At 43.3% G+C, this 26,694-nt stretch overlaps 1 protein-coding gene across 1 annotated transcript; it reads left to right on the top strand.

Moving 5' to 3' along the window:
- The first annotated feature begins 2,528 nt into the window (after positions 1-2,528).
- Positions 2,529-9,567, top strand: LOC146253792 (polyserase-2-like). The gene is made up of 10 exons (XM_084677244.1): positions 2,529-2,605; positions 4,462-4,482; positions 4,831-4,996; positions 5,095-5,363; positions 5,891-6,036; positions 6,161-6,425; positions 6,881-7,052; positions 7,712-7,965; positions 8,077-8,168; positions 8,260-9,567. Exons 1-10 carry the CDS (start codon positions 2,551-2,553, stop codon positions 8,593-8,595), a joined length of 1,776 nt encoding a protein of 591 aa, XP_084533370.1. The 5' UTR covers positions 2,529-2,550; the 3' UTR covers positions 8,596-9,567.
- Positions 9,568-26,694: the final 17,127 nt, after the last annotated feature.

The raw sequence follows: 26,694 nt of genomic DNA, 5'->3' as shown, positions 1-26,694 counted from the left end.
CTGTTTGCCTTGGGTGACCCTACCAGGGGCATAAAGCCCCCGACAACATAGCGTCCAGGATCACTAGGACACGCAAACCCCTCCACCGCGGTAAGGTGGTGACTCAAGGAGGGGCATTTCATTCATTCATTTGTGAATCACGAAATACATTTGTGAATTTCCTTACATTTGTTTGTGAATTACTGTATGAAACGAATCAAACTCCATATTCTTCAGCTTACCGACCCAAGGTGATGTGACACTAGGGTAAAGGTATGCGGACACACCTACCACACAAGAATGCTACTACACTAGGTTTTTCTGTATGTTTAATCCTTGTATAAGTGAAGCTTTCTTAAAAGCTTTGACACTGAGATGACTAATGACTACTATGCTTATTTATAGTACAAAGCCACTCTGTGTGTGTATTTTTGGAACTTTCCTGATGCGCTTAGATTCACAAATGCATTTTCTCTAAAAGATATTCTCTGCAGCCTATCAGATGTCTCTTTGAATTTTCTAATCACTTTAATGTGTACTACAACATTATGTGGACAACAACAACCCTGGTAACAACAATCCTCTGGTAGGTGCCCATCAAATGTAAGTGAAATATAGCTTGTTAATTAACCGATTATTTTTTATTTGTGAATCACAAAATACATTTGTGAACTGCCTCACATTTGTTTGTGAATTCCCATTGAAAATGAAACTTATCGAACTCCATATTCTTCAGCTTACCGACCCAGGGCGATGTGACACTAGGGTAAAGGTATGCGGACGCACCTACCACACTGGAATGCTGCTACACTAGGTGTCTGTATGTTTAGTCATTGTATAAGCGAAGCTTTCTAATCAGCTTTACCACTGAGATGGTGTAATGACTACTATGCTGATTTACAGTACAAAGCCACTCGTCCCATTGTGACGTGCGGTCTTTGTTTTCAGTCAAAGATACAGTTTCTACATTTTGTATTTTCAGTCATCAAATCATATTTTGCCCCCAAAGCACACTGCATCTGAAATATTGGCCATCAATTACCATAAATAATTGTAGAAATGCAGGTGCCTGAAACAGCACTTATATGTAAGGTATTTCAGCCTCACAAGAGAAATGCCTGTCACTGCAATGTCAATTGATTAAGGTCTCATTTGTTATGTATTTGTCTCCATGAAAATAGTACTCGATGAGAAAGTTGAGTGGGTGCAGGAGTATGCGTTGTGGAAGGTGTGTCTCACCCAACAGTGTGGCATAAGTCATATTATGATATTTCTACACTTGTTGTCAGTTGTAAGAGGGGAGATAAGTAACACCAGACAAGAATAATGAGGCATTAATGTCGTTTTCAAAGTCCATGTTTTCAAAGTGTCCTCTGTTGAAAGAGACAGATAAAGATAGGATATGTGGCAACACAGATCTTACTGGAATACAGAGTGGAACACATAGCAGAAACTAGGTATTTGGCCACAGGAAATTCATAATTAAACCATAACCAAGTGATAAACCTAACCGAGGCCTTGTCAGGGGCAGGCTAATTGTCAGGCTTAGACCGTGTTCCTGTAACACTGACCCAACGGAACTACTACAGGCTACTGTTACCAATTCTATTGCTATGGTAATAATACTCGGATAATTTAGATTGAGATAGGCCTATGCCTGATGCCTAAACATTTGAAACCACAAACTACCATATAGCCATACGTTTAACGTGGCTATATTGTGTATCATAACATTGTTTATCATTGTTTAAGCTAAATATTTTAGCTTATGTAGGCTATTTAAGTTGATTTTCTATAAATGTAGCCTACATATTGAACTGATGAGAATTTGAAAATGAGAATGTCCGTGGTAAATCATCATTTTCCCATTGGGTGAGTGTTACAGGAATGTCTGGTTAAGCAAGAACACGGTCTAAGCCTGACAATTAGCCTGACCCGGACTAGGCTAGTTTCGAAGCATAAGTTACCATAGTAACTGAGTTTGAACTACGCTGAGCTAGCTTTATGGAACCAAATGAACTAATAATGAGTCCGACTAACTGACATAAGTCTGGCTTATTTGTTAAACTCGCTTTATGGAACAGGCCTCAGATGCAGGGGGAAACATACGCAATACAGTTTAAGAGATGTGCTCTACAAACAGTGAAGGTGTTACATGATTACAGTACAAAGATTGGGATGGATTAACATGGACATGAGTTCAGTACATCGTGGGAAATGTGTACATTTCTCCCACAGTGTAAGACATATCACCAGGGGCGCCGTAAAGGGGGGAAAGTTAGGACAATTCCAGGGGCCCCTGACTGACAGGGGCAAGGGCCCCTTACAAACTTTGTTTTGTATGGGACCCAAATTTCGTGGCGGCACCCCTGCATATCCCCACAAGATCAACCAAGGTTATGGTTCGAGAGTTTCGAGTTTTATTTACATTTGGAGAGGAAACATGTATTTCAAGTTTCTCTGACAGGTGGGCACGCAAATTGTTAGAGGACAAGGTGTGTGTATAGAGGGAGGAGTGGCAACGTTTTGTTTAAAAGGACAGCACATCTTTAACAATTTACAAACTGAAACATGGCAGTCTGCAAATCACTATGCTGGACTCTGTTGGTTCTCTTCTTGGCAACAGGTAAGTTCACCTTTTATTTGAATGCAGTACTAAAGAACTTAAGCCTTGTGTTAACCCATGTGTTGTGACAACTGTACCTCATACAAAAATAAAGTGAAGCATTTTATTTTAACCGTCGGGCTGTCTCACACCCCCCACAGTGCGAAAGTTAAAAGAAAATGCTTTTTATTTGTTTTTGTATTAGGTAAAGTTGTTGCAGCACAACGATGGGTCGTTGTGAACCTTCAGGTCATTGTGACCCGAAGGCAGCACAAGTGTTAAACCAGCAACACTGATTTACTGATCACATGAACACATACGCTCTGGTCACTTTTTATGTACTCTAGCATGTTTTTATGTATCCATTTATTGGCACAACGAGCACTCATACTTATGATACTTAAGGTTTGCATACTGTCCATATTCCCATTTCCGTTATGTATATTTTGTAGTTATGTAGATTTTATATTATGTTATTTTTGCTTTTTCTACTACGTATATGTTGTGTGCCATGTCACAAGAATTTCATTGTTCAGAATAACGCATGTTATTCGGTGCATGTGACAAAGAGACTTTGACATTAAAGTGATATAACTAAATACTTTATAATTAAAGTTTTACAATGGTGTAGGCCATTTAGACATATATTAAACACATACTTTGAATTGTTTCACAATGTGCTTGATGAGTGTCACAATCCCAGGTAGATCCCAGAAAGGGAAGAGTACCCATACGCAGAGTACACAGGGATGTTTTATTTTCCTAAAGGACAAGGCAAGAATCATAGTCAGACAGAAACAGGTCCGTAGTCCACAAGGCAAAAATGAATCCAAAGGGCTAGGCAATATTCAATGTCAAAGATACAGGGCAAAGGTCTGTACACATCTAAATATTCAAATAGCTGTAGGCTCAGTATGTCACTTACACAAACAATACCTCACAATGAAACAATACCTCACAATGAAACAATACCTCACAATGAAACAAACAAAGGGCCCGACTTAAATAGGCAAGCTTACAATTAACAGGTGAAATCAATACAACCATATGACAGCCAGAACACAGGACATAGAACTAAATACTAGACAGTGAAAAAACATGAAAAGTTTTAACTACTGTTTTGGGGACTAATATCTTAGTTTTTAATAGGAATCACAATGAACTAAAAAAATAATAAATTGAGTTACATGTATAAAAAGTATTTCCAACCACCCAATTAAGTCTAGAATTGTCATTGGTAAACAATGAATGTGTCAAATGTATCTGGCCATAGTAAAGTGTTGAATGACATTCTTTTCAATGGGAAATTGTAAAATACTTGTTGGCGGCAGGGGCGGTTGTAGGCACGAGCAGACCGAGCAGCCGCCCGGGGCGGCATTTTTTGCATGTCACGTGGGGGGCGCACGAGCATTAAAAAAAGAAATCTCTGCGCGGTTTTCTCTTATCGATCATTTCAGTTTGTGGGGAATTGGCATATTGGCGCCCCCTTCAGGCAGCTGCAGTCACCCCTGCTTGCCGTGCAGCAGTTTCGTTTTCGTTTGTCGCAGCCAGGTGCTCGTTCTGAGGGCGCTGTCTGGGGGGGGGGGGGGGGGGGGGGGGGCGACGGGGTAGGGGGCGGCACACGTTTCTTCCTACTCATAATAGGTAATAACAGTAACTCATTATAGGTTTACTCAGAGTTAAGATCTGATTTTGCAGTGGGACTGCACATAAAATGTAATTTGTTGATAGGCAGAGAGTGTAAAGGAAGGACATAGAGAAAGATCTCAAAGGTTTTGCCAACTGTTACAACTGTATGTTCCTAACCTAGCAGGAGCATTCTGACATTCACGTGGAGATAAATCTAAACTAAATACCTGGTGTTATGCTTTTTTCAGGGTGTTATTCTCAGTTGAATGGTAAGTCTCTTTTCAATCTTGCCATTTCTACGGTCTTAATTATATTCACAATGCTTGGACAATGGATGAACAATAGATCAAGTTCTACATAAAGGTCATTTCAATAGAACTGGTGTATGTTGACCATGCATTGGCTGAGCCCTAGAATGTAGGGTGAGGGTCTTAAAAGCAAGGCTTCAAGGCTGACATACTTTATAAATGACAGCAAAGGAAGATGCATACTGTCCACTTGCAAAAAAAAAGACATTTTGCTGTGCTATCTTTTTAGTAAACCATGTGTATTCTCTTCAAAATATTATAAGACTTAGGCTACATAAGGAACATAACACAACACCCTTTTGCTGTCAGTGTGTGGCCAGGCTCCACTCAACTCCAAGATTGTGGGTGGTCAGGACGCCCCAGTGGGAGGCTGGCCCTGGCAGGCGAGTCTACAACGACTATCAGGCTTCCATTTCTGTGGAGGATCTCTCATCAACAACCAGTGGGTTCTGACTGCTGCTCACTGTTTCACCAGGTAAGGATTCATACAAATCTACAGTACAATTTTGTGTTGAACCAAAACATTTCCTACACTTATTTGTGATATACTTAACAACTCCCCCCACCCCTCAGCACCAGCACATCAAATCTGCAGGTCATCTTGGGAGCTAAGAGCCTGGATCAACCCAATCCAAACCAGGTGTCCAGATCAGTAGCACAGATCATCTGCAATCCCAACTATGATGACGGTACCAGCGACAATGATATGTGTCTGCTGCAGCTGTCCTCTCCTGTGAATTTTACCAACTATATCCAGCCTGTCTGCTTAGCAGCACCTGGCAGCACCTACAATGCAGGCATTGTCAGCTGGGTCACTGGTTGGGGGACTATTAATTCAGACGGTGAGTACTCATGAGGTATCTTAAAGTACTAGACAAGTGTATTACAGACCTAGAATAAATATATCCAAATAAAGATAATCAATACCTTGAATAAGTCTCCATCTACTGGAATTGTACATTTATTACAGTATTACTATGAGAGTATAACGAGTTTGACAGATTTAAGATTTAGATATAGATTTTTAGAAGTGAAAGTCCAACATATAAATGAAGACAACATTTTTGTAGGCATATAGTTTAGTGTACAATTCTGGGAAGACTAAAACATTAGTTTTACTGATATACAGCGAAAGGAACAGACATTTGAATTTAGAATTATGAATCTTAAAGTTTCTGATACATTTAATACTGATTAAATTAAATATCAATTCCTCTATCAAGCCCACCACTATCAATATTGTATTAACTCTGGGTTTTTAATTACCTTTAAATATGTGTGATATAATCACTTTGTGGTGGTAACACTGAAATTAAATGTAATCCCCCCCAAAATTCTGTCCTTTTCATTGGTTGATTGGTTTCCCCAGTGAACCTCCCCTCCCCTAGAAATCTCCAGGAAGTAGATGTGCCAATAGTGGGGAACAGACAGTGCAACTGTAACTATGGAGTGGGCTCTATCACAGACAACATGTTGTGTGCTGGTTTAAAAGCTGGAGGAAAGGACTCCTGTCAGGTAATATGCTACTTAATAACTTATGCTACTTAGTAACTCTTTTTTTAAATTGATCATTAATAAACCATACATTTTTATAATGCCTCAAAGGTGATAATCCCTGACATTGTTAAACCCTCTCCAGGGTGACTCGGGGGGTCCCTTGGTCAGCAAACAGGGTGGTCGCTGGATCCAGTCTGGAGTGGTGAGTTTTGGCAAAGGCTGTGCTCTGGCCAATTTCCCAGGAGTCTATGCCAGAGTATCCAAGTACCAGACGTGGATCAACAGCATAATCACCAGCAGCCAGCCAGGATTTGTTACTTTCAACTCTAGTGGAACTGACTCTGACCTAAGTATCACCTGCACTGGCTTACCACCTGTCCCGACCACTGTATCTCCTACACCTAAACGTGAGTGTTAATAGGAGACTTTCATGCATTTGTCTCTAATCAATTCAATGAGTAGCTTAAATGCTCTCTACAGGTAAATGATTTTGGTGCATCAACATGCAAATGTTCACATATGTCTTCAAATCTCTTTACTTGAGGAGCAGAAGGGACATTAATCATTAATTTGCACATGGACTGGGAGGAAAATAGAACAGAGTTTACGTGAAATTCCTTAATTGGCTAAAAATATGCTTATAGTTAATTATAGTGAGCTCTTCTCAGTGTGTAGATCTCACCTTAGAAATGCAGGCAAGTCCAGGCAAGTGTTCAAAGTGACAATTCTAATAAGGGAATTATTATGTTATACATTCATGATGACTGTAGCATATATATCAAATTAATAATTATTGAATAGCTCAAAGGACTATACAGGTATTTAATCTTAGTGTCCCGTTTTTCAATTGATCCCTTTGTAGCTGTGGTTTGTGGCAGTGCCTCTTTGAATTCCCGTATTGGTGGAGGAAGTTCTGTGGCATCAGCTGGCACATGGCCATGGATGGCCAGCATACAACAAAATGGAACACATGTCTGTGGAGGAACACTAGTGGCAGAAAACTTTGTCATGAGTGATGCTGGCTGTTTCTCCAGGTAAAATACTCAAATAATGTTTCAGTTCCGGCCTAGCTATAAATCTCTCTTTCTGCTGCTACTCAGCAGAAAGAGAGATAACACCACTAAAATATATGCTTGTTTTATATACTGTTTTAGTGTCAAATACAGTGGCGGCACAAGATAATTTTTAATGCAGGTGCTGAGGGGGTGCTAGATCATTGACAGGGGGAGCTGCGCAATTATATATATATTATATATAAAACTATTAATAAATAAGCAATATTTTTGGGGGTGCTATTTTCGGTGCATTGGTCTTATTGGGGGGCACTGAAGCACCTGCTTGCCCCTCCCTAGCGTCGCCCATGGTCAAATACATAACAATGAGACTAGCAAGGTCCGTTCATGCATGCCTTAGTCAATTGAATATACTGGTAAGTATAAAATAAAAAGTAAATGTTAAATTCCACGATACCACAAATTTGGCTTAGGTTAGTTAATTAGTTGACTTCAATAAAGTGGTAATATTTGTCAACCACACCCTTCCTCTCTCTTCTGGGGTATTTTACTCTGAAAAAATGAATCAGTCAACTGTTTGTGTCCAGATTTAGTCTTCAGAAAAACCAACAAATAAATCCTAATCACTTAAAGGTGTCCATTAGGTTGTATTGTTTCTTTCATTTCTGCACTTTACCCAGCCAGCCAAAGGCCTCTGGTTGGATGGTCGTCTTGGGAAGTCTGAAACAAAATGGAACTAATCCATTTGAGGTGACCCTGAATGTAACCAACATCACTATGAGCAACTTGACGGGAAACAATGTGGCACTTCTTCAACTAGGAACCAAACCCACGCTCTCGGACTACATCCAGCCTATTTGCCTGGACACCAGCAATACAAACGTTAACTTAGGCTCTACATGCTGGGTGGCTGGCTGGGGTGCAGGGCAAGGAGGTATGTGAAAAATGTAAACATGTGTTTTAAGTAGTCTATGGAATGTATTAAATTAAAAAGTGTATGAAAATAAGATGCAGTGCATTAATCTGTCTTTCCTTCATTCCCAAGTGAGCCTGCAAGAGTTCCAAACCTCTGTGGTGGATTGTGGTAATGCATCAACAGCTGACAGCATTTGCACTGGAGCTGTGACATTGCAAAAAGTAGAGTACCTCCATACTCCTTGGTTGACACAGAGTTACAGTATTGTAGCTGTATGATAACCATAATGTCTCTTCCCTTTCTTTTTTACAGGGTGATGAAGGTGGTCCCCTAATGTGTAAGCAGAATAATGCATGGTTTCAGGTTGCTGTGTTGACTCTGACAAGCAACTCTAACAGCAGTACTAACAGCAGCAGCAGCGGCAACAAAACACGATCAGACTTGGCCCAGGGATCTTCCCCCATGGTCTTCTCCAAAGTATCCCGCTATGGGACCTTCATTAGAGCCACTGTAGGAGGTTTGCTGTCCCCTGCCTCAACCAGCAGCCCTGTTGCTGCCACCACCGTCAATGGAGCTTCCCCAGCTCAGGCCTCCTTCTCTTCTCTCCTTCTCTTGTCCCTCAATGCTGTCTTCTTTTTCCTCAAATAAGGTTTGATCAACCAGAACACTGCCACAAAAGTTTATAATACCTTTTCCATAACATGTTTCTAGGAAGTTTGCTTTGAGTCATGAATGTCTACAACCTATTTTGCCGTAAATCATTCAAGGACATTTTGTCAGTCACACAAAATGTCAGTGACTCAGGACAATTTGTGTTTTTATTTCAAAGGGCTGATGTATTTAAGCAATGATAGGATTCCACAAAGTAGGACAAATATATTCTTATAATAAAAAAATGTATAGTCAAGCAATGCAGTTCAATTTGAATAAGCTTTGTCAGATTCAGTTTGTCATTTCTTTTTTCCCGCAGTACATAGTAAAATCTTATGTATTAAGATTACTACGAAAGGGTTTTGGCTTAGATATTGCACCTGCAGTTTCAAAACATGTGTTTCTATCATAAATTAATTTAGCAGACACTTTTATCCATAGCAATTAATGAAGTCAATGGCTGGATTGCACTGTGTCTATATCAATTTAAAGTTTCCTTGAGCATTTCATTGGACCTTTCAGACACACTTAGCCAACTCAACAAACGAAAGGATGAATGTTTAAGGGAAATAACAAATGTCATCACTTGCTATTGGTGGGAGATATAGTATAGATCATTTTACAAGCAAGTTTCCTTGCATGTATGGTAAGCACCTAATGAAGGATATATACAGGTATAAAAACGATTTTGCACTGATTCAAATAACTATTACAATTTTGTTTCTGTGTTGCCATTTAACCATTTTAATTGACATGATTTAAATAAATTAAAACAAGCTATGCTGTCTAAATATAATCATTTAATCGGAATGGTGTTAAATGTATTTCTGAAATGTAATAGTTAACCAAGTATAAAATGTAATTTGTGTTGTAATCATAATTAGATCTTTTTTTTTTTCAATTAATACTTCTACACACTAATGATGGAATACAATTGTTTTATCTGTATTAAAACATGAGTTCAGTCAAGACACGTGATTGATTTCACCATTTATTCATACACATGACAAATGGCTTAACATTGGCGGAATGGATGTACATGGGGAAGCGCTCCCTGCCTTCACTGCAGCATGCATGACATGAGGCAGGGAGCAACAAGTTAAACCCCCCACAGGGAGAACAGACAGACCACATGGGGGCGAAGAGGATGGAGGTGGGTGGCAGCAGCGCAGAACACAAGGGTAATCGAGGACGCGTGTGCGTGCATGTGTGCGACTTTATAGCGCCGCCTATCAAGCTAAGCCTATGGGCTGAAAACACGGCGATGGGTGATATGGCGCACGCTGCTCGAGTTCCATGCCTGAACTAACTCCGCTTATTAGTATTGTTGGTAGTTGGGTATTAGTTTGTGGTACCCGAAAGAAGGAACGAATCTTTCCCCCTTCCGATCTTGTCTTCGGATCAATGTTTCGTTCTTCTGCCAACCGAGTCTTCAGATCAATGATTCGTTCATCTACCGACCATGTGTTTGGATACCAGTGTTTGGATCAGCAGCTCTGGCCAGCCTTTTATTTGGGATGGCACTTTATTGTCAAAAACTACTATTTTAAAACTCAAACACTGCATCACTCACAATGGTATCCAGTGGTTCGCTGCTAGTCTCCATTGAAGCGCTGTCAGAATGCAAGCATGTTGGTGTGAATTGAAACAGTGAAACACAAATATATCCCCTGTATTTTATTCCATTGCTACTGAGAAACAGCAGGTTGAAGTTATGCCAATACTGTAAATCACAGCTGATTCCCAACTAGGAAACACACAGGTGTTGAGGTTCTTTCAATCGCATGACCATATGGTATAGACAGTAAAGAGAACCTCTTTGGGCTGATCTAGTGTGGGAAAAAAACACTATAGAGCATCTCGAAGAAAGTAAGAATACAGCAATGCCTTTATAAGGGAGAGGAAGACAAGTACCAGGACAAAGGATGTGGTGGCGCTGAGAGAAGGGCCAGAGCTAGTGTAATACTGTAAATGGCAGCTGTATTGCATATTTATTGCAGTAAAGTCCTGTTGCAAATGAAGCCTTTACTGCAGCAATTATGTTTCTGTCTTCTTTTTTTCAATACAGTAACCGTACATTCTATAAAGCTACTCCGAGATGGGTAATTCATTTTTTGTTGTGAATTTATGCAGCAAACGAAACAAAATGAATGAATTTATTAAAGCCAACAAAACAAAAATGTAGAGAGGCTTCAAAAGAAACTACATTGCAAACACAATCTATAATCCATATACTGGGAGACCTGACACATAGAATAGATTCTCTCTAATTCCATCTGATGTTACAAAGCTGATATCCCTGAGATCAGCCCTGCCCTGCCCAGCCCAGTCCAGCTGAACACAGCCAAACACAACCCAACACAGCCAAGGCCAGCCAAAATACCACCAAACATAGCATAACATAGCTTAACACAGCTTAGCCCAGCACAACCCAGTACAGCCCAGCCCAGTACAGCACAGACACCATAGCTGAAGCCTGTCCCAGTATGGATGCTATGCGCTGGCCAGCTGGTGTTCCATTCTGGCATTCTACATGAAGCATGTTGACAGCTCCATCACCAACCTGATGTTTGTCGTGAAGATGTGTTATGCATTTGTGCAGTGTGTGCCTTTGCTCTCCAACAGGAGGAGTGTGTGTATGTGTTAACCATGACAATGTGTCATGCCCTGGGCAGCAGGCCGAACACTGCTCTGAATCATTTATCAACTCAAAACCGCACGCACACACTGGCAAACACAAAGCTAAGGGGGCATTGGACTAAATACACACTTACTCACATGCACCCCCCCCCCACACACACACACACACACAGGGTCATGTAGATGCCGTCCAACAGTTAAACCTGAGTGGGTCTTAAGGCTATTTTATCTATTTTGTGGCCTGACTGATGGAGAACAGTTAAGACTAAAGTTAAAACCTTGTCTTAAAGCACTTAGTTTGAGCTCTCCTGAGATCACAGGAGCCCTAGTGTGGGTATGTGTGTGTGTGTTGCTGTGGAGCAAACTTGAATAATTCACTTACCTGGTTGTAACCTCAATTTAGAGCTTTTAAAAATTCAGTCACTACATCCTTCTTTTTGTTCATTAAATCTCCTATCTCAACCGGGAGTTTCCGAGAAGGGGAAGAAAGGGGAGGGAAAAACTAGAGGACACAGAGAGAAGTGTGTGTTGAAGGCAAAGCCCATGTTCCAGGATGCTGTTGTCTTTAGTGTTTCAGTGGGGTGTCAAAGTACACTGGGGAGTGGGGATACCAAAGACATTCCAGTCTACGCCATTTCATGTTCAAACTTGTCCCAAACGAGTTCAACTTGAAATGTGTGTCTATAACATGGATAACATAAGATATCTCATGCCAGACAAGGGCTACATGCTGGACACACACACACACACACACAGACACACACACACCCACACACACACACGTGTACATGTGTACACATCTAGGCCCACTGACGAATGTTATCACATATGGCAAAAATAAGTAACATAGTTACCTCTCTCTTCCAAAAATAACAATAGATACAGAAGCTATCACACAGAACCTCATGAACAAAATATTTGTATTCTGGTTAAACTGCATTCAATTACCAACAGTGGAGACATAACTCAAAGAGTAATTGTTAGTCAATTAGTTTCAACCAAACTCTGGCCTACCCACCTCTACTGACCCAGACCTACCTGGACACCATTTACAGACAGATAGACAGAGGTGTAGAGATGTCATAGTGATGCACACGCTGAGAAAGAGGAGACCATGATATTGTAAAACGGAAGTGATGCAGTGTTTCATGTAAATGTGAAGTAGAGGGTAAAAGCAGTGAAAGGAGTTATTATCCTGACTGTCTGATCTAATGAGCTACAGAATAATTGTGTTTGTGCGAGCGCATGTGTGTGTGTGTGTGTTGAAGTGGAACAAGGGATGGGAAGAGAGGACTTGCACTCTTAAGAGGTCTCCAAAGACTACTTACACACTTTCAACGAGAATAGCGTAATTGGAAAAGCAGGCAAAAAAAGAGATCAAGAGGAAGATGGGGAGAGAGAGACAGAGTGGACAAAATAGGTTAAGAAAAACGTCTTGGTTTGAAAGTGGCGCGTCAACAGAAAGTTGTACAGTTCTACTGGTGGAGTCAGGAGAAGAGTGAGAGGAGGAGTGAAGATAGGATGGGGAGGGTTGAGGAGAAGAGAGGTGATGAGAGGGAATGAGACAGCGTAGGTAATACCTAATGAACGCCCCTCATTATTCAGCAGAAGTTAGTCAGGCAGGACGCTTTCCTCTCGTTTCCTTATATTTCCTACTCATTAAAGACTACTTCCACCTTTAAACACATACACACACAATCACACTTTGAAGACACACACTTAAACACACACGGTTACAGTTTTTTTTTACAGTTTCTAGGACACATTTCTCAATACTTTTTCAAAACTCTTCACACAGTTCTCCTAACCAACTTCCAGCTCGGCACAGCAGTTAATTTCACATTCAAAATGCACTAAAACTACCAAATCACCTCATGCGTGTCTCAAATCAACTCATTCTTCCATAACTCTAGCAAGGGTTGACAGCCAACAAACACACTTTGTCACCCACAAAACAATGACCTAAAAAACATTAATAACAGGTAGCATTTACAAGGTTTTCTAATGTAAAACAAGGATACTTCTCTACTGTTTCGAATTCACTGCAACATGTTACTGGAATGAATCAGACATGATCCAGTATGCTTCAATATATTTGGTCTTTTTTTGTCATTCCAGAATACAAACATTTGTAAACACACCATCCACTGATACTTATACAAAAGGAATGCCCATGTACTTGGTCTTCTGCATTTGGCCACAGGTTCTCATCCACATCACATGTCATCTAGGGCAATACAAAAAAATCTTCTGGCATGCCTGATCCATCCCTGGCAGTCTTCTGCTGATATGTCCAGGCATCCAGCATTCATTGTGTCCAGGAGGGACATTTGATCATGTGGATGGTGGTCATAAACCTTCCACCTCCATGAGGAAAATAATAATTCCTCTATGGGGTTGAGGAATGGAGAGTAAGGTGGGAGGAAAAGTGACACCATTCTAGGATGAGCTGCAAACCACTCGGTGACTGCACGGGAGTGGTGAAATGCCAAATGTTGTTGGATTTCTTCTCTCTGCATCCCTTTCCTCACCTACCACAACCCTTTCATAGAGATCATTTTATTGCATTTACCAAATATATTTCATTACAATATTACTGTAGAAAATTAGCAAATTGCTGTCTTATTCAGTTTTGTATTATGGTATTGTTTTGAACTTGAGTTTAACAGTTTTGAAAACAGTATGTAAGCATGTGCAAATTAGCCTGTAGGGACATTTGGCGGTTGGTGTGTCGAAGTGAGAACAGAATGAATGTCATTTGAAAGATGTCGTCATTGAATGCATTTTGTGCTAGAGCAATGATAAATGATCCACATTTTAGCCCACATACACTTCTGTTGTGCTGACTGTGTAAAGAGTTTTGAAAAAGTGACCCAAGTATTGAGAAAGGTCATTAGAATATCTGAGAGGAGAGAAATCTGTCTCTCTCCTCTCTTTTCTTCTTAGTTTGATAATGTTAGATAGAAAGTGTTTGTGTGTTAGATTACATAAGACCAATCAGAGATTCTTCCCCTGGCATTTCTATTGATTTTTGCTCTGTTTGCATTAACTTGCTTTGGACAGGGAGCAGAGATAGCCTGATTGAGTTTTTGCGTGTGTGTGTTCATGCGTGTTTACATGTGCATGTGTGTGTGCCTTGCATCAATGTGGATGTTTGTGAAAGACACAGACAGGAAGAGAGGGGAACATGCCAAGAATGTGCTCTGTGATAACAACAGATTTCATTCTAAGCTACCATATAGATATCTGAGATGTTAGGAGCAGAAGTGTGTGAGTGTGTGTGCAGATGTGAGTGTCTGTTCCGGAGTCTACCGCCATGAGACACAACAACGTGTCTGATTCCAATACTTTTTGTAAGTGGTCTTAGGTCAAAACGAAGCCTGCAACTGAAATGGTGCAATTACTGATTGTAATCAATGTCCCACAGAAAATTTCTGTCCAAGATGGATGCCTTTGGGGGACTGTTCTTTCACCATCCCTCCCCCCTCCACCTCCGGAGCCATGGATCCTCAGGAAGCACGTTATCATAAAACCAAGGCTCTAGGTGGCACCCCTGATGGCCGTATTGGAAAAACCCGATGACTTATTGTTCACATGTTCCTTACTCTGAAATGCAGCTAATGGGGGTGTTACTATCAATTTTACAACAGAAATAGAAGTCCATGTTTATGGTCTGTTCATTATTCTTGCATATGGACTGGAGTGGGAGTCCCCTCACAATCTACACAGCGTTCATTCTTCAGGCCTGACTATAAAGGGAGAACCGAGAAAAAAAGAACGGTGTGCATAAGGTAGAATCACGTTTGCTAATGTCGGTATGTATCAGCTTGCAGGCTTAATCAAACTCAAGAAAGACAAATCTAAGCCTTCATTTAAGACAAATGTCCACTTTTCCTGCCTGTAATACCTCAATAAATTGTGAGTGTGACTGTAACTCTTAGCCTCTGCAAAATATTGTCATCATTATCTGATGTGCCACGCCTGTGAGAATGAAATGAAAGAATGTTTTCAACCTATTCCATCTTTCCATCCACATTTATATGCATCAGGAGTAATAGTTTAGGGGGGTAACAGGGAAGTTACGATACAATACATCATGGACTGGATTTGAGTTGATATGGTATATTTGAAAATAAAACTTTTCCGGTCCCTTTAAGACTTTGAGAGCACTTGTTTTGAAAAACAAGGACACTTATTGGCAGTAAGGTGAACCCTGTTATCTTTTCATCCCGCTCCACAGTCTGGCATCTACACAATCTTTAGCTCATCAGAAAGAATGAGTCGTGCTAAGCTACCCAAAAAAAGTTTGTCTACTTTCTTCAGAGCGTAATAATATTTTGGTGGCACGATTCGACACGTGATCGTTCTACACCAATAAGGTAGCTGTTTTTTGTCAACATGGATGGATATGGTTGGCAAATAGAGGATGGGACCTTACACGTCACCTCTATGACCAGAAATTCATCCTCTGACAGTGTGAGACAGGCAAATTTTCCTGTTTTTCTGCAAGACTGACTTATGTCAAGTTATGCCAACCATATCCATCCATGTTGACAAAAGGCAGCTACCTTATTGGTGTTGAACGATCACGTGTCGGACCGTGCCACCAAAATCCTATTACGCTTTGAAGAAACTAGTTCTGCACAAAGCATAGACGCATCGACAATTGACTGTAATTTCAGTGACCAACTTTTTGGGGGTTGCTTCGCACAACTCGTTCTTTTTTTATGAGCTAAACATTGTCTAGTTGCCAGACTGTGGAGCGGGAATCATTTTCTAAAATACTTTTCGTGGTTCACCTTGCGGCCTATTAGTGTACATTTTGTCACCTCAGTGAAATGTATTTGCCTCCTCCGTGGTGTCATGTTTAGTTTCCCCTCGGTCCGTTCCACCTGTCAGTGAAGTAACAGGCTCGTTAGCATAGCATGGTCTGGAGGCACCAAAACCACACAAATGCGCATGCACACACACACACACATACCCCTCAGTTTTCAACTGTCTATTTAGCTCTGGAGGTCAATGAGGACTTAGAAGCAGGTGGAACTTCGGGGATCAGACACACAAACAACCGCACGCACACACACACACACATACAATGATTAGAGCGAAACACACTCTCTGGCCAGACGTGACCAAACCCTTCACGCATGAGTCATTTCCTATTGGAGTAGATTATTTATGCATATTATTTATTCATATTTTCATCTGTGTTTCTCCTAGTTAGGGTGACAGTCCCTCTTATGCTGTCAGAGGTGGTGTTTATGTGGGTTTGTATTTGTGTGTGTGTTTGTGTGTGTGTGCGCGTGTTTTCTCTGAGGAAATAACCCATGTCTGTTTTCTTCTTCAGTCATCTAAATGACAGAGGATCCAGCAGCCCTGGGCTAACCCACGCCTCTCGACTCTACAGTCCTGCAGAAAGGGCTGGTCCTGGACCTGCTGTGTCTCCTCACTCTGTGGAGAAACAGTGGATGTGGCGAATGCAGATCTGATCCCAGACCAGGGTTGAGGGGCCTCAAGCCTGTGTATACTTCTATTAGGGGGTGTTTGACATAATGTTGGAGATCAGCAGACCAACATCTATGGGGGAGACCATGAGATATACACCACAGGCAATTCAAGATGACATCACCCCTACTGTAATATCACCACAATGACAGCTCATGGCATAGGCCCCAGTACTGATATGATACACACTGATATGACGTGCGTTTGTGTGTTCTCAGCAGGGTCAGTGAGGTGGCCTGTTTTCCAGAGCTCTGACTCTGTTGGTGTCCAGCCTCTATGTCAGCATGGTAGCCATGGGAACAGCACAACTAGGAGCTCATGACTTTTTCATACTTGTTGTTTCACACACGCGTGCACGCGTGCACACACAGGAGCACAAACACACACGCACCTAGCTGGCTTATTTCAGCAGAGCGCTTAGCAGCCAGAACAAGAGTAGCGCCTCAAAATAGCCAGCACTGCACTTTCTAACTCAGCAGAAAGCATGTGTGTGAGTGTGTGTGATTAGGGTTCTGCTGCACTGTGCATGAGACGTCTGTGTGAGACATTGTGGTGGCAGGATTGTCTGTGTGTGATTGTCTGTGTGTGATTGTCTGTGTGTGATTGTCTGTGTGTGATTGTATGTGTGTGATTGTCTGTGTGTGTGCTTGTTTCCCAGCAAGCAGAACGCCAGGCAGGCAGGTAAAGCAGGCAGGTACAGTAGAGATGGAGGGTGTGTGACTCAAGTTGACAGGACTGCGACGAAGAGGAAGTGACAGGCTGTCAGCGGCGGGACTGTGTTTACCATAACGCCAACGACAACTCCGGGCGCCTTAGACCCCGCTGACGAATCACACGGCTCACCTCGTTTTGGTCCCCGACGACAACACCACAACTCAGGACAGGAACACGGTCATGTGACCGGCCTCTCCAGCTGACCGCTCGCCACACTCCCATCTGTTTTTTCTTCTTTGTTTGTAGTCTTTCTGGGGGATGATCATGTTCCTTGGAGGCCAGAGTAGATTGTGATGTTCTGAGTGGAGGATGTTGGAGGATGGGAGGGGGGGTGGTGTGTGAAGAGTCAGCTTTTGAATCACTGTGCATGGAGGCTGCCTCCATGAGGCCGCCGGCACTGTTATCATGCTGTGTTTTAGTCTGGATGACAACACAGCAACCCCCCCCCCCCCCCCACCCTTACGCACTGACTCTCTATCCTTCCTCTATCACTCCTGTTCTCACCCCCCCCCCCCCATCTTCTCTTCTTCTCTCTCCATCACTGTTTTATCCCCTCATCTTTCCTCCCCTGAGCATCACTGTTTCACCTCCTCTTTGTTTCCTCCTTCCTCCTTCCTCGCTCCATTTTCTTTCTCCTTTTTTCTTCCGCGCTCGTCCACCCCTCTCTTCCTGCGACCCTCGCTACATCCATACCGTTGTGTAACCTCTGGCCAGTCTATTTCATGCAGGGCAGAGGTAATTACGTTGAAATGGGTAGGTATTTTCCACTAATCTGTGAAAACACTCTCGCGGGGCAATCAAATGTGTGTGTGCTTTCAGCACGTGCAATTGGGTCAAATGCAAATGAGTCAAAGTGTGTGTGTCCAGGGCTTAGCAGCTGCAGAGAAGCCAATCATTCCAAGCATGTCACGTGCATGTTCCATTGCCAGAGCTGGGCAGCTGAACCATGTGGGACATGGCGGTGTCCAGGTCTCTGCAGATCAGTTTGTCATGGCCAAGGTTCTGTCCGTTCAGCTTTACTGTGTGTGTGTGTGTGTGTGTGTGTGTGTGTGTGGGGGGGGGGTGGTTGCAAGGCGTTGGCATGGGCACCTTTCACCCAGAGATCTGATCTCAGACCTGGACAGTCAGCACCAGAGGAGCTCAGGAACACAACCCGTCGCCTGAACAGCAATCAGCACATTCTCCATGCACGTCTAAAAATAAAATGCTCTGTACTCATGCAGAGTGCTAAAGCTGTAACGTATCGACTTTTGTGTTGCACTCTCCGTGGCTGGGATTCGCACGGTGACAGTGACCCGAGGGGGCAAAGTGACTAAGACATGTCTGTCAATCACAACAAGTGTGAGTGAGCGAGAAACCCAAGCCAACCTGACAGTCACTTGGGGGAGGCAGGGGGGGGGGGGGGGGAGTTGTCCAGGTGTGGAGAACACACACACACACATAAAGCAGTAGCAGCAATAGAAGAGAAGTTCATGTTTTCTTGCTTCCTCTTCATGAATATTTGATTCGGGTCACCAACAAATAAAAATAAATAAAAGGGCAGCTACAAAACCATCAAACCATCAAAGAGCAGCCATTCACCTGGTGTGGTGCATGGAGGGGTGCATGTGTGTGTGTGTGTGTGTGTGTGTTCGGGTCATAATTAATCCAAAGAAAACGAATGTCCTTGTTTCCCCTGAGGCCGAGCTTCACTTACCCTCCTAAAATAAACACCCAGTTAGAGAGGGGAGGGTGTGGCAGGAGAGAGAGAAGGAAAGAGGGGAAGACGAAGGAGAAGAGAGAGGGAGGAAGAAGAAAGTACAGAGATGAGAGAAAAGAAAGGAGAAAGGAGGAGAGGGAGAGGGAGGGAGCGGAAGCGAGAGAGGCTGATGTGGGTAGGAGCTAATAGCAGGGAAGGGAGAGGGGGCTGGTGAGGAGGGAGTGTCAGGGGCTGGGAAGAAGATAGAGAGGTACGGAGAGATATTGTTATTGTTATCCCCTTCACCCAAATAACAATACAAACTGCTGCTTTGTGTACGGCCTCTGGTGCACTCAAAGCAATGATGTAGACAATCAGTCCAGCCAACAATTGCTAGGCTTTAGATCGAAACTCCTTCCCAGTCACGAAGGATGTCTGTGTTTGGGGAAAGTCACACAGCATAATTAGGAGAGGGGAGCTGAAACGGTACGTGTGTGTGTGTGTGTGTGTGTCTGTTTGTTTGTGTTTTACGTGTTTGTTTATGAGTGTGTCTTTTCCTTCCCCTGAATGTAAGCACAACTCTAATAAGATCCTGAGGGAGAACAAACCCCATCTATAGCACTGAGACAGAAAGAAAGAGATCGGAGGAGGAGGAGAATGAGAGGACAGAGAGAGAGATAGGGGAGGAGAAGAAGACAGAGAGAGGAGACAAGGAGGGGACAGAGAGTAGAAGAGGAGGACAAAGAGAGGACAAAGAGAGGAGGGGACAGAGACACAGAGAGAGAGAGAGAGAGAGAGAGAGAGAGAGAGAGAGAGAGAGGGAGAGAGAGAGAGAGAGAGAGAGAGAGGAGGCGGAGAAGAGGACAAATAGAGAGAAAGGAGGAAGAAAAGATCCGAGGGATTGAGAGGAGGGAGAAATGCAAGGACAGAAAGATAAACCAGGAAGGGAAGAAGGGGAGAAGAGGATAGAAAGAGAAGCAAGGGAGGCAGAGGACAGAGAAAGAGAGGCGGAGGAAAAGGAGAGGGACAGAGAGGGAGGTGGACTGGAAAGGGGGAACTGAGTAGGATGGACGATGAGCCATGTCGTAGACTCACAGTAGGTGGCAGTGCTGCTCTACCTAAACGTGTATTTACCAGTGTGTATGTGTGTGTTTGCGTATGTCTGTGTGCATGCTTGTGTGAGTGTATTGTCCTTGGAGCGTGGATCCCTAACAGGGACCATGTAATGGTGGAGGGAGTGCTGCAGAAGTAGGAGAAAGAGCCAGAGAGAGAGAGATGAGGGAGAGATGGAGAGGCGGAGCCGAGGTGCAGAGGAAAGAGAGGAATGGAGTAATGGACAGGATGAGAAGAGACGAGTGGGTGATATAGAGGATACAGGAGTAGGGAGGAAGGGAGGAGGGTTGCAGGAAGAAGAAAAATGGAGGCATGAATGCGATAGCCATTGAGTGAAAGAGGAATTTAATGAAAAATTCAGCAAGGTCTGAAAATATGATCTATAAATAAGAACTCCTAAGACCAAGACTCAAATGGATGGGGTAAGGGAGTGAAGGGAGAGTGGGGAGGGAGAGAGAGGGAGAGAGAAAGCGAGAGAAGGAGGGATGATGTGGAAGAGTACACAATCAGAGAGATGAGGGGAGAAACTTCACCCACACCCAGATCAAACATTAGGGTCAGAGAGCTGGATTATCCTCATTCCAGCCTGAGCTTCCTGCACTAAGGAACGAGGGATGTGAGATGAGACCAGACTGGAACGAGGGAGATGAGAGGGAAAGAAAAAAAAGGTGGGAGAAAAGACCAGAGAAAGAAAAGATGTTAGATTAGATGTTAGATGTTAGATAAGAGCATTTTTAGATGATTTCAGAAGATCAGATCGTACATATCTGGTGAACAGTTAGGGCACAACTAGCAGAAGCACTGACTACCTATCTGACAAGCTAGCTGATTACGGTATTGACTGACTGACTGACTGACTGCTTCAATGATTAGCTGACTGACTACAGAAGCAAACTGTCTGGCTAACTAGAAGACAAGTTGACTGACATACTAGCTGACTGGCTGAGTAGCTGACTGATTTATGGACTGACTGACTAGGCTGCCTGATTGGTTAAGTAACTGACTGACTGACTAGCTGACTGACTGATCGGTTTACTGACTAGCTGACTGACTGATAAACAGACTGACTGGTTTGCCGACTGACTGACTGACTGACTGAGTAGCTGACCGATTGGTGGACTGACTGACTTGTGGTCTGACTAGCTGACTGACTAGCGGATGATGCACTTGCCCACATCCGTCTAGCCATGTATTGCTGTGTGTCTTGCACATTCACATGGCTGTTCTCCTCTCTCTCTCTCACACACACACACACACACACACACACACAAGTACAAAAATACACAAGCACACACAGACATTTTAATTATGAATGTAGTTATTATAGATGCATATTGGTCATGCTGTCAGTTCACATTAGATACATGGAACAACAACAAACTCAATCTACAGCACACACATGCACGCACACACGCACTCACACACACACACACACACACACAGATGCACACACACACACACAAACACACACACACACACACACACACACACACACACACACACACACACACACACAGAAGCAGTATTGAGAGCAGAGAATATAGACTTATTCAGAGCTATCTGCATTAACACTTTACTACACATTAACTTTGGGTGAAAGCATATATCTCTATTTTGTCTGTATTTGCTTATGTTGGATCAAAAGGGCAACCTGTGCCCAGATATGGTAGACTAGTGCTATGGTATATTGGGATGTAATCCAATCTGTTTCACATTCAGTTTAAAGATTAGCTAAGCCGAGCCTGAGAACCAGGCCAGAGAGACTTGCCATCACTTCCTGACCCTGTCACTGCAACCCATGTCCCCCCCAATACGACTGCTGGTCCGGTCACCGGGGGGGTGAACAGACAGGGGGTGTCACTGTGGATCACGCAAGGCGGGATCCCCACGAGCCGACAACATCAAGACGGCGAAGGCATATCCGGCTGACAACACCTCGTGCTCTTCATCGCTTCAACATCTCTTTCTCCGTCTCTCTGTCTGTCCCTTTATCTGTCTCTGTCTATCTGTCTGTCTGTTTGTCAGTCTCTATCCATCAGTCTATCTGTCTCTGTCTGTCTGTTTGTCAGTCTCTATCCATCAGTCTATCTGTCTCTGTCTGTCTGTTTGTCTCTCTGTCTCCTTCACACACACAAACACACGCACACAAAGACCACACGCCATGATAAAAAATAACGGACTTGTTTATGGCTTGTTGAACTATAAAATGTTTAGCTCCAGTCCTTCTACAGCTCCTGGTGTTGTTCCTCCAGTCTAATGAAGCCACAGGAGACACTCTCTCAGAGTGGAGCTAAATCATTTGACCTTTGACCCCCCCTGGACCAATAGCAGACTTCAAAATCATCGCTGGTGCTGCAGAGGAGAAGGCCTATTAATAGCAGGCAATTTAAAGTAGGGGAGAGGGGGCATCTCAAGATTAATGACTTTACTCCCATGCATTTTAGTCCTTTTTTGTTTTCAGTGGTCTTATCTTGTCACTCTTTCTCTCCCTTTCCCCACTTGTTCTCTTTCTCTCCCTTTTCTTTTTGTCTTCCGGCCCTGCAGTCTTTTGTGTGTGTGTGTCTGTGTGTGTGTGCTCTTGACTGTGTGTGTTTGACTTTCCATGTAAGGCTGCACATAGTACTATTTAAGTCTTTGTTATTGTAAGAAAGTGTGTGTGTGTGTATTGAATGAATGCGTGTGTTTTTCTCAGATAAAGAATTGGTTTTCTTGGTCGTTGATCAGTATTCACCCTATCACTCTCCTTCTCTTCCTCGCTCCTTTTAAATGCAGACCTAGTTCATCAAAACTCTGGCTAATCAGAGATCCTGAGATGGAGAGAGAGAGAGAGAGAGAGAGGAGGAGAGGAAGATGGGGAACGAAACCCAGGGAGACAGAGAAACAAAGAGAATTTGATTATAATATGTGTGTGTGCGATGTTGGGTTGGTGTGTGTGCACAATATATACATGTGCATGCTCTGCGTTTGTGTGAATGTGCAGGTAGAAGCCTCCGGAGCCATGTCTGGATCACTGGCAGATGAATACCACTCTACTAGAGTCGCACGCCGTCCTGTGGGTGCGACACTCGTGGGCTTCCTCCTTGGGGACCCTGCCTACATTGGAATCATCCAATGAGCTGGACCAGCTCCTTAACTACCTACTCAAGCTGGTCTGATAGGCAGGAGAATAGCATTTGGCTTTCCTCGTTCTTACATGCATTACATTTACGTTTAGTCATTTAGCAGACGGTCTTATCCAAAGCGACTTACAGTAAGTACAGGGACATTCCCCCGAGGCAAGTAGGATAAAGTGCCTTGCCCAAGGACACAACGTCATTTTGCACGGCCAGGAATTGAACCAACAACCTTCTGAGTAATAGTCCGAATCCCTAACCGCTCAGCCAACTGATCAACCCATACATGTTATGATCAGCTAACCTTCTGGGGACTCAGAATTCAGTCTAAGTCAAATCCTGTTTTCTCTAACCCCTAACCACCCCTAATAATCCTAACTTTAACCTTAACCCAGAAACCTAAACTGACCCCTAAACCTAAGCCCAAGCCTAGCTCCTAACCCTAGCGACAAAACTATCCCTAAACTCCCTAAATCCCTAAATCCTTGCTATCCAAACCTAATTCTAATCATAACACAAATTCTAAATCTCAACCCCCCTAAAACCAGCCAAGTTGTGGGGACCAAGAAAACTAAAAATAGTTCTTACTTTACAATTTACTCTGGTCCCAGCTCGGGCAAATCCTGACACACTCTGGTCCGTGCTGAAGTCTGAGGATCGGGACAACTCCTTGAAGAACAGAGAGTCTAACATATCCTGGGTGGGTCTAAGCTGGGCTCAAAGGTTGAGCTGTCAGAAAACTGCTGAGCTTTGAGTGGAATACAGATGGAGAGAGAAAAAGGGATATTGAGAGAAACAAATGAGGAGGGATAGAATAGAGTTCATGTCAAAAGTTTAGAGTATGTTCAATTGAGGGAGATATGAGAGTGAGACAGAAGAAGAGAGGGGGTGGGAGGGAAGGAAGGACGGAGGGAGAGATGTCACTAAGGGTTTGAGGGGGCGAGAAAGCGTGGTTTCCTGTCAACTGCGTTTAGTCTGACATGGACCTTTCTTCATGCCACTGTGTGTATGCGTCTGTGTGTGTAATTGTGTGTGTGTGTGTGTGTCCTAATGCCTGCCCTCTGGCCATGGATTCATTAAACATTTCATTAACGTCAAACACCATTAGCATCATCAGGCTAAACTAAGCTCCGACACACACTCACAAGGGGAAGAGAAAAACAGGGAAGTCGAACAACGAATATTCAGCAGACCACGCACACCCACACAGACACATACTCGTACACACTCACACACATACTGTGAGCTGTAACATAAAAACCCTGTGTCCCAGAGCAAACCCAAACTTTGCTCCAGACATTGTGTGTTTATTTGTGTTATCTGTTTATGCCATGATGTGTGTGTGTGATTGTGTGTGTGTGTGTGTGTGTGAGAGACCCTCGACCTGTTGTGTATCAGATTCAGACAGGTTCAGAGCTCAGTGACTGGCATCAGGCATAAATGAAAGAAAGAGAGAAAGAGAGAGAAAGAGAGAGTAAGAGAGAGAAGGAGAGAGAAAGAGAGAGAGGTGGTGCTCAGGCAGTAGAGGTTAAGTATGCTCACGGATATCTCCTTTAACTCTGACAGTGATTCATATCTCAGCAGACAGAGGGGGAGAGAGAGGGTGGGAGAAAGAAGGAGAGGCAGGGTGAGACAGGGAGAGAGAGAGGAAGAGACAGGGAGAGAGAGGGAGAGGCAGGAGAGAGAGGATGAGGTAGGGAGAGACAGGGAGAGAGAGGGAGAGGCAGGACAGAGAGGGTGAGGTAGGGAGAGACAGGGAGAGAGAGGGAGAGGCAGGAGAGAGAGGATGAGGTAGGGAGAGACAGGGAGAGAGAGGGAGAGGCAGGACAGAGAGGGTGAGGTAGGGAGAGACAGGGAGAGAGAGGGAGAGGCAGGAGAGAGAGAGAGGGAGAGAGAGAGATACGAGAGAGGTAGGCACAAGGGAGAGCGAGGGGGAGTAGACACAAGTGAGCGAAAGAGAGGGGTGGAGACAATGACTGGGAATAAATAAGGAAGAAAGAAAAAAGAACGAGAGCTTGAAATAGAATGATAGTGAAGTTAACACAAACTCAGCCTGTGATTCACATACATCTTTGCACCTGTTTACCTGCACTTAACTCCTACACACATTCACACATCAATATCTCTCCTTTTCCCTCTTGCTGTCTGATGAAGGGAAGTTATGTGAAGTCTTCTTTGGTTGCCTGGTAGACATAACAACGTTTCATCATAGTCTATTGTTAGTGAACTTTACAATCAAATTATTTTCAAAAAATGGGCATACAGTACACATCCCCTCCATGAGCATGATGACCTTTTAAATATCAGAATTATCCACATATGGATTGAAGCTTTCTATTCAAACGATCATCTGGTAAATCATTTGCTTTACAAAAAGCAAAGCACAATTTAAATCTCGATCCTGAGATCTGAAAGACTGGATCTGTGTCATGGGACTGATCTCCTAGGGTGTCATAGTGTGAGTTGACAATTTGACAAGCTCTCTGATATGCCACACATGGTGGTTGACATATCATTGGGAGTTTGAGGGAATCATTAAGATCTACCCGATCGAAACTGCTGAGGACGCAGGAAGCTAATGGGGATGAACATGCATACTGCACCTGCAACTAGCTTTAGCACCTCGCTACCGTTAGCATGTAGCCACCCTTAGCATTGCAGCTCTGTCAGTTCATCCCAGGTGGCAGTCATTACCGTCCCTTTCATCATAAAGAAGGAGAAGCTGGGACAAAGGAATAGAGATAGAGGGTGAACGAAGAAGAGAGAGACAAAAGAGATAAGACTTGCTGCTGTGGTACTAAGAGTTCTGTTTAACAAGACCGGGGCAGGAGGATGTAACATATCCTCCTCCATGTTTGTATTTACAGTTGTTATTTATAACTACAGTATGAGACCTCTGGGAGCCTTGATAGGAGAATTTTGTGTGCCACACGGGCTCTCTACAAATGGGGGTTGTTATCTCTGCGAACACTGTTAATCAAAGAGAGATAGAGGGAGTTAATTGTTGCATGCATCCGTACGTATGTATGCTTGGGTGTGTGTGTGTTAATGAGTCATTCACAGCTGATGAGAAGACAGGCGTAATGGCAGAGCAAGTTGAGGTGAAGCCATAATTACCCGGTATTCTCGGAGGCGCCCACAGTAACCCACCTTCGCACAATGCCAAAGCAACAAGATTTGGCACACAAACTCTCTCCATTTCTGTCTCACGCACACACTTACATTCAAGAGAAAGTGAGAGAGAAAGAGCTAGAGAGAGAACCTAGGGTATGTGAGAGGGATGAGAATGAGCTTTCTTTTTCTAAACTTCCACCCCCCCCCCTGTACTCTAGA

This window comes from Hypomesus nipponensis, chromosome 17 (assembly GCF_054491055.1).
Source record: "Hypomesus nipponensis isolate SF chromosome 17, ASM5449105v1, whole genome shotgun sequence".
In the NCBI taxonomy this organism is placed as follows: Eukaryota; Metazoa; Chordata; class Actinopteri; order Osmeriformes; family Osmeridae; genus Hypomesus; species Hypomesus nipponensis.
The sequence above is the reverse complement of the archived record's forward strand: the minus strand, read 5'-3'. Positions and strand labels throughout refer to the sequence as shown.

Bases quoted from the DNA above. Each gene is read 5' to 3' on its own strand.
- LOC146253792 (XM_084677244.1), top strand. From the start codon at position 2,551: ATGGCAGTCTGCAAATCACTATGCTGGACTCTGTTGGTTCTCTTCTTG. The intron at 5,364-5,890 runs GTGAGTACTCAT...TGGTTTCCCCAG, and splicing joins GGGGACTATTAATTCAGACG to TGAACCTCCCCTCCCCTAGA. The intron at 7,966-8,076 runs GTATGTGAAAAA...TTCATTCCCAAG, and splicing joins CTGGGGTGCAGGGCAAGGAG to TGAGCCTGCAAGAGTTCCAA.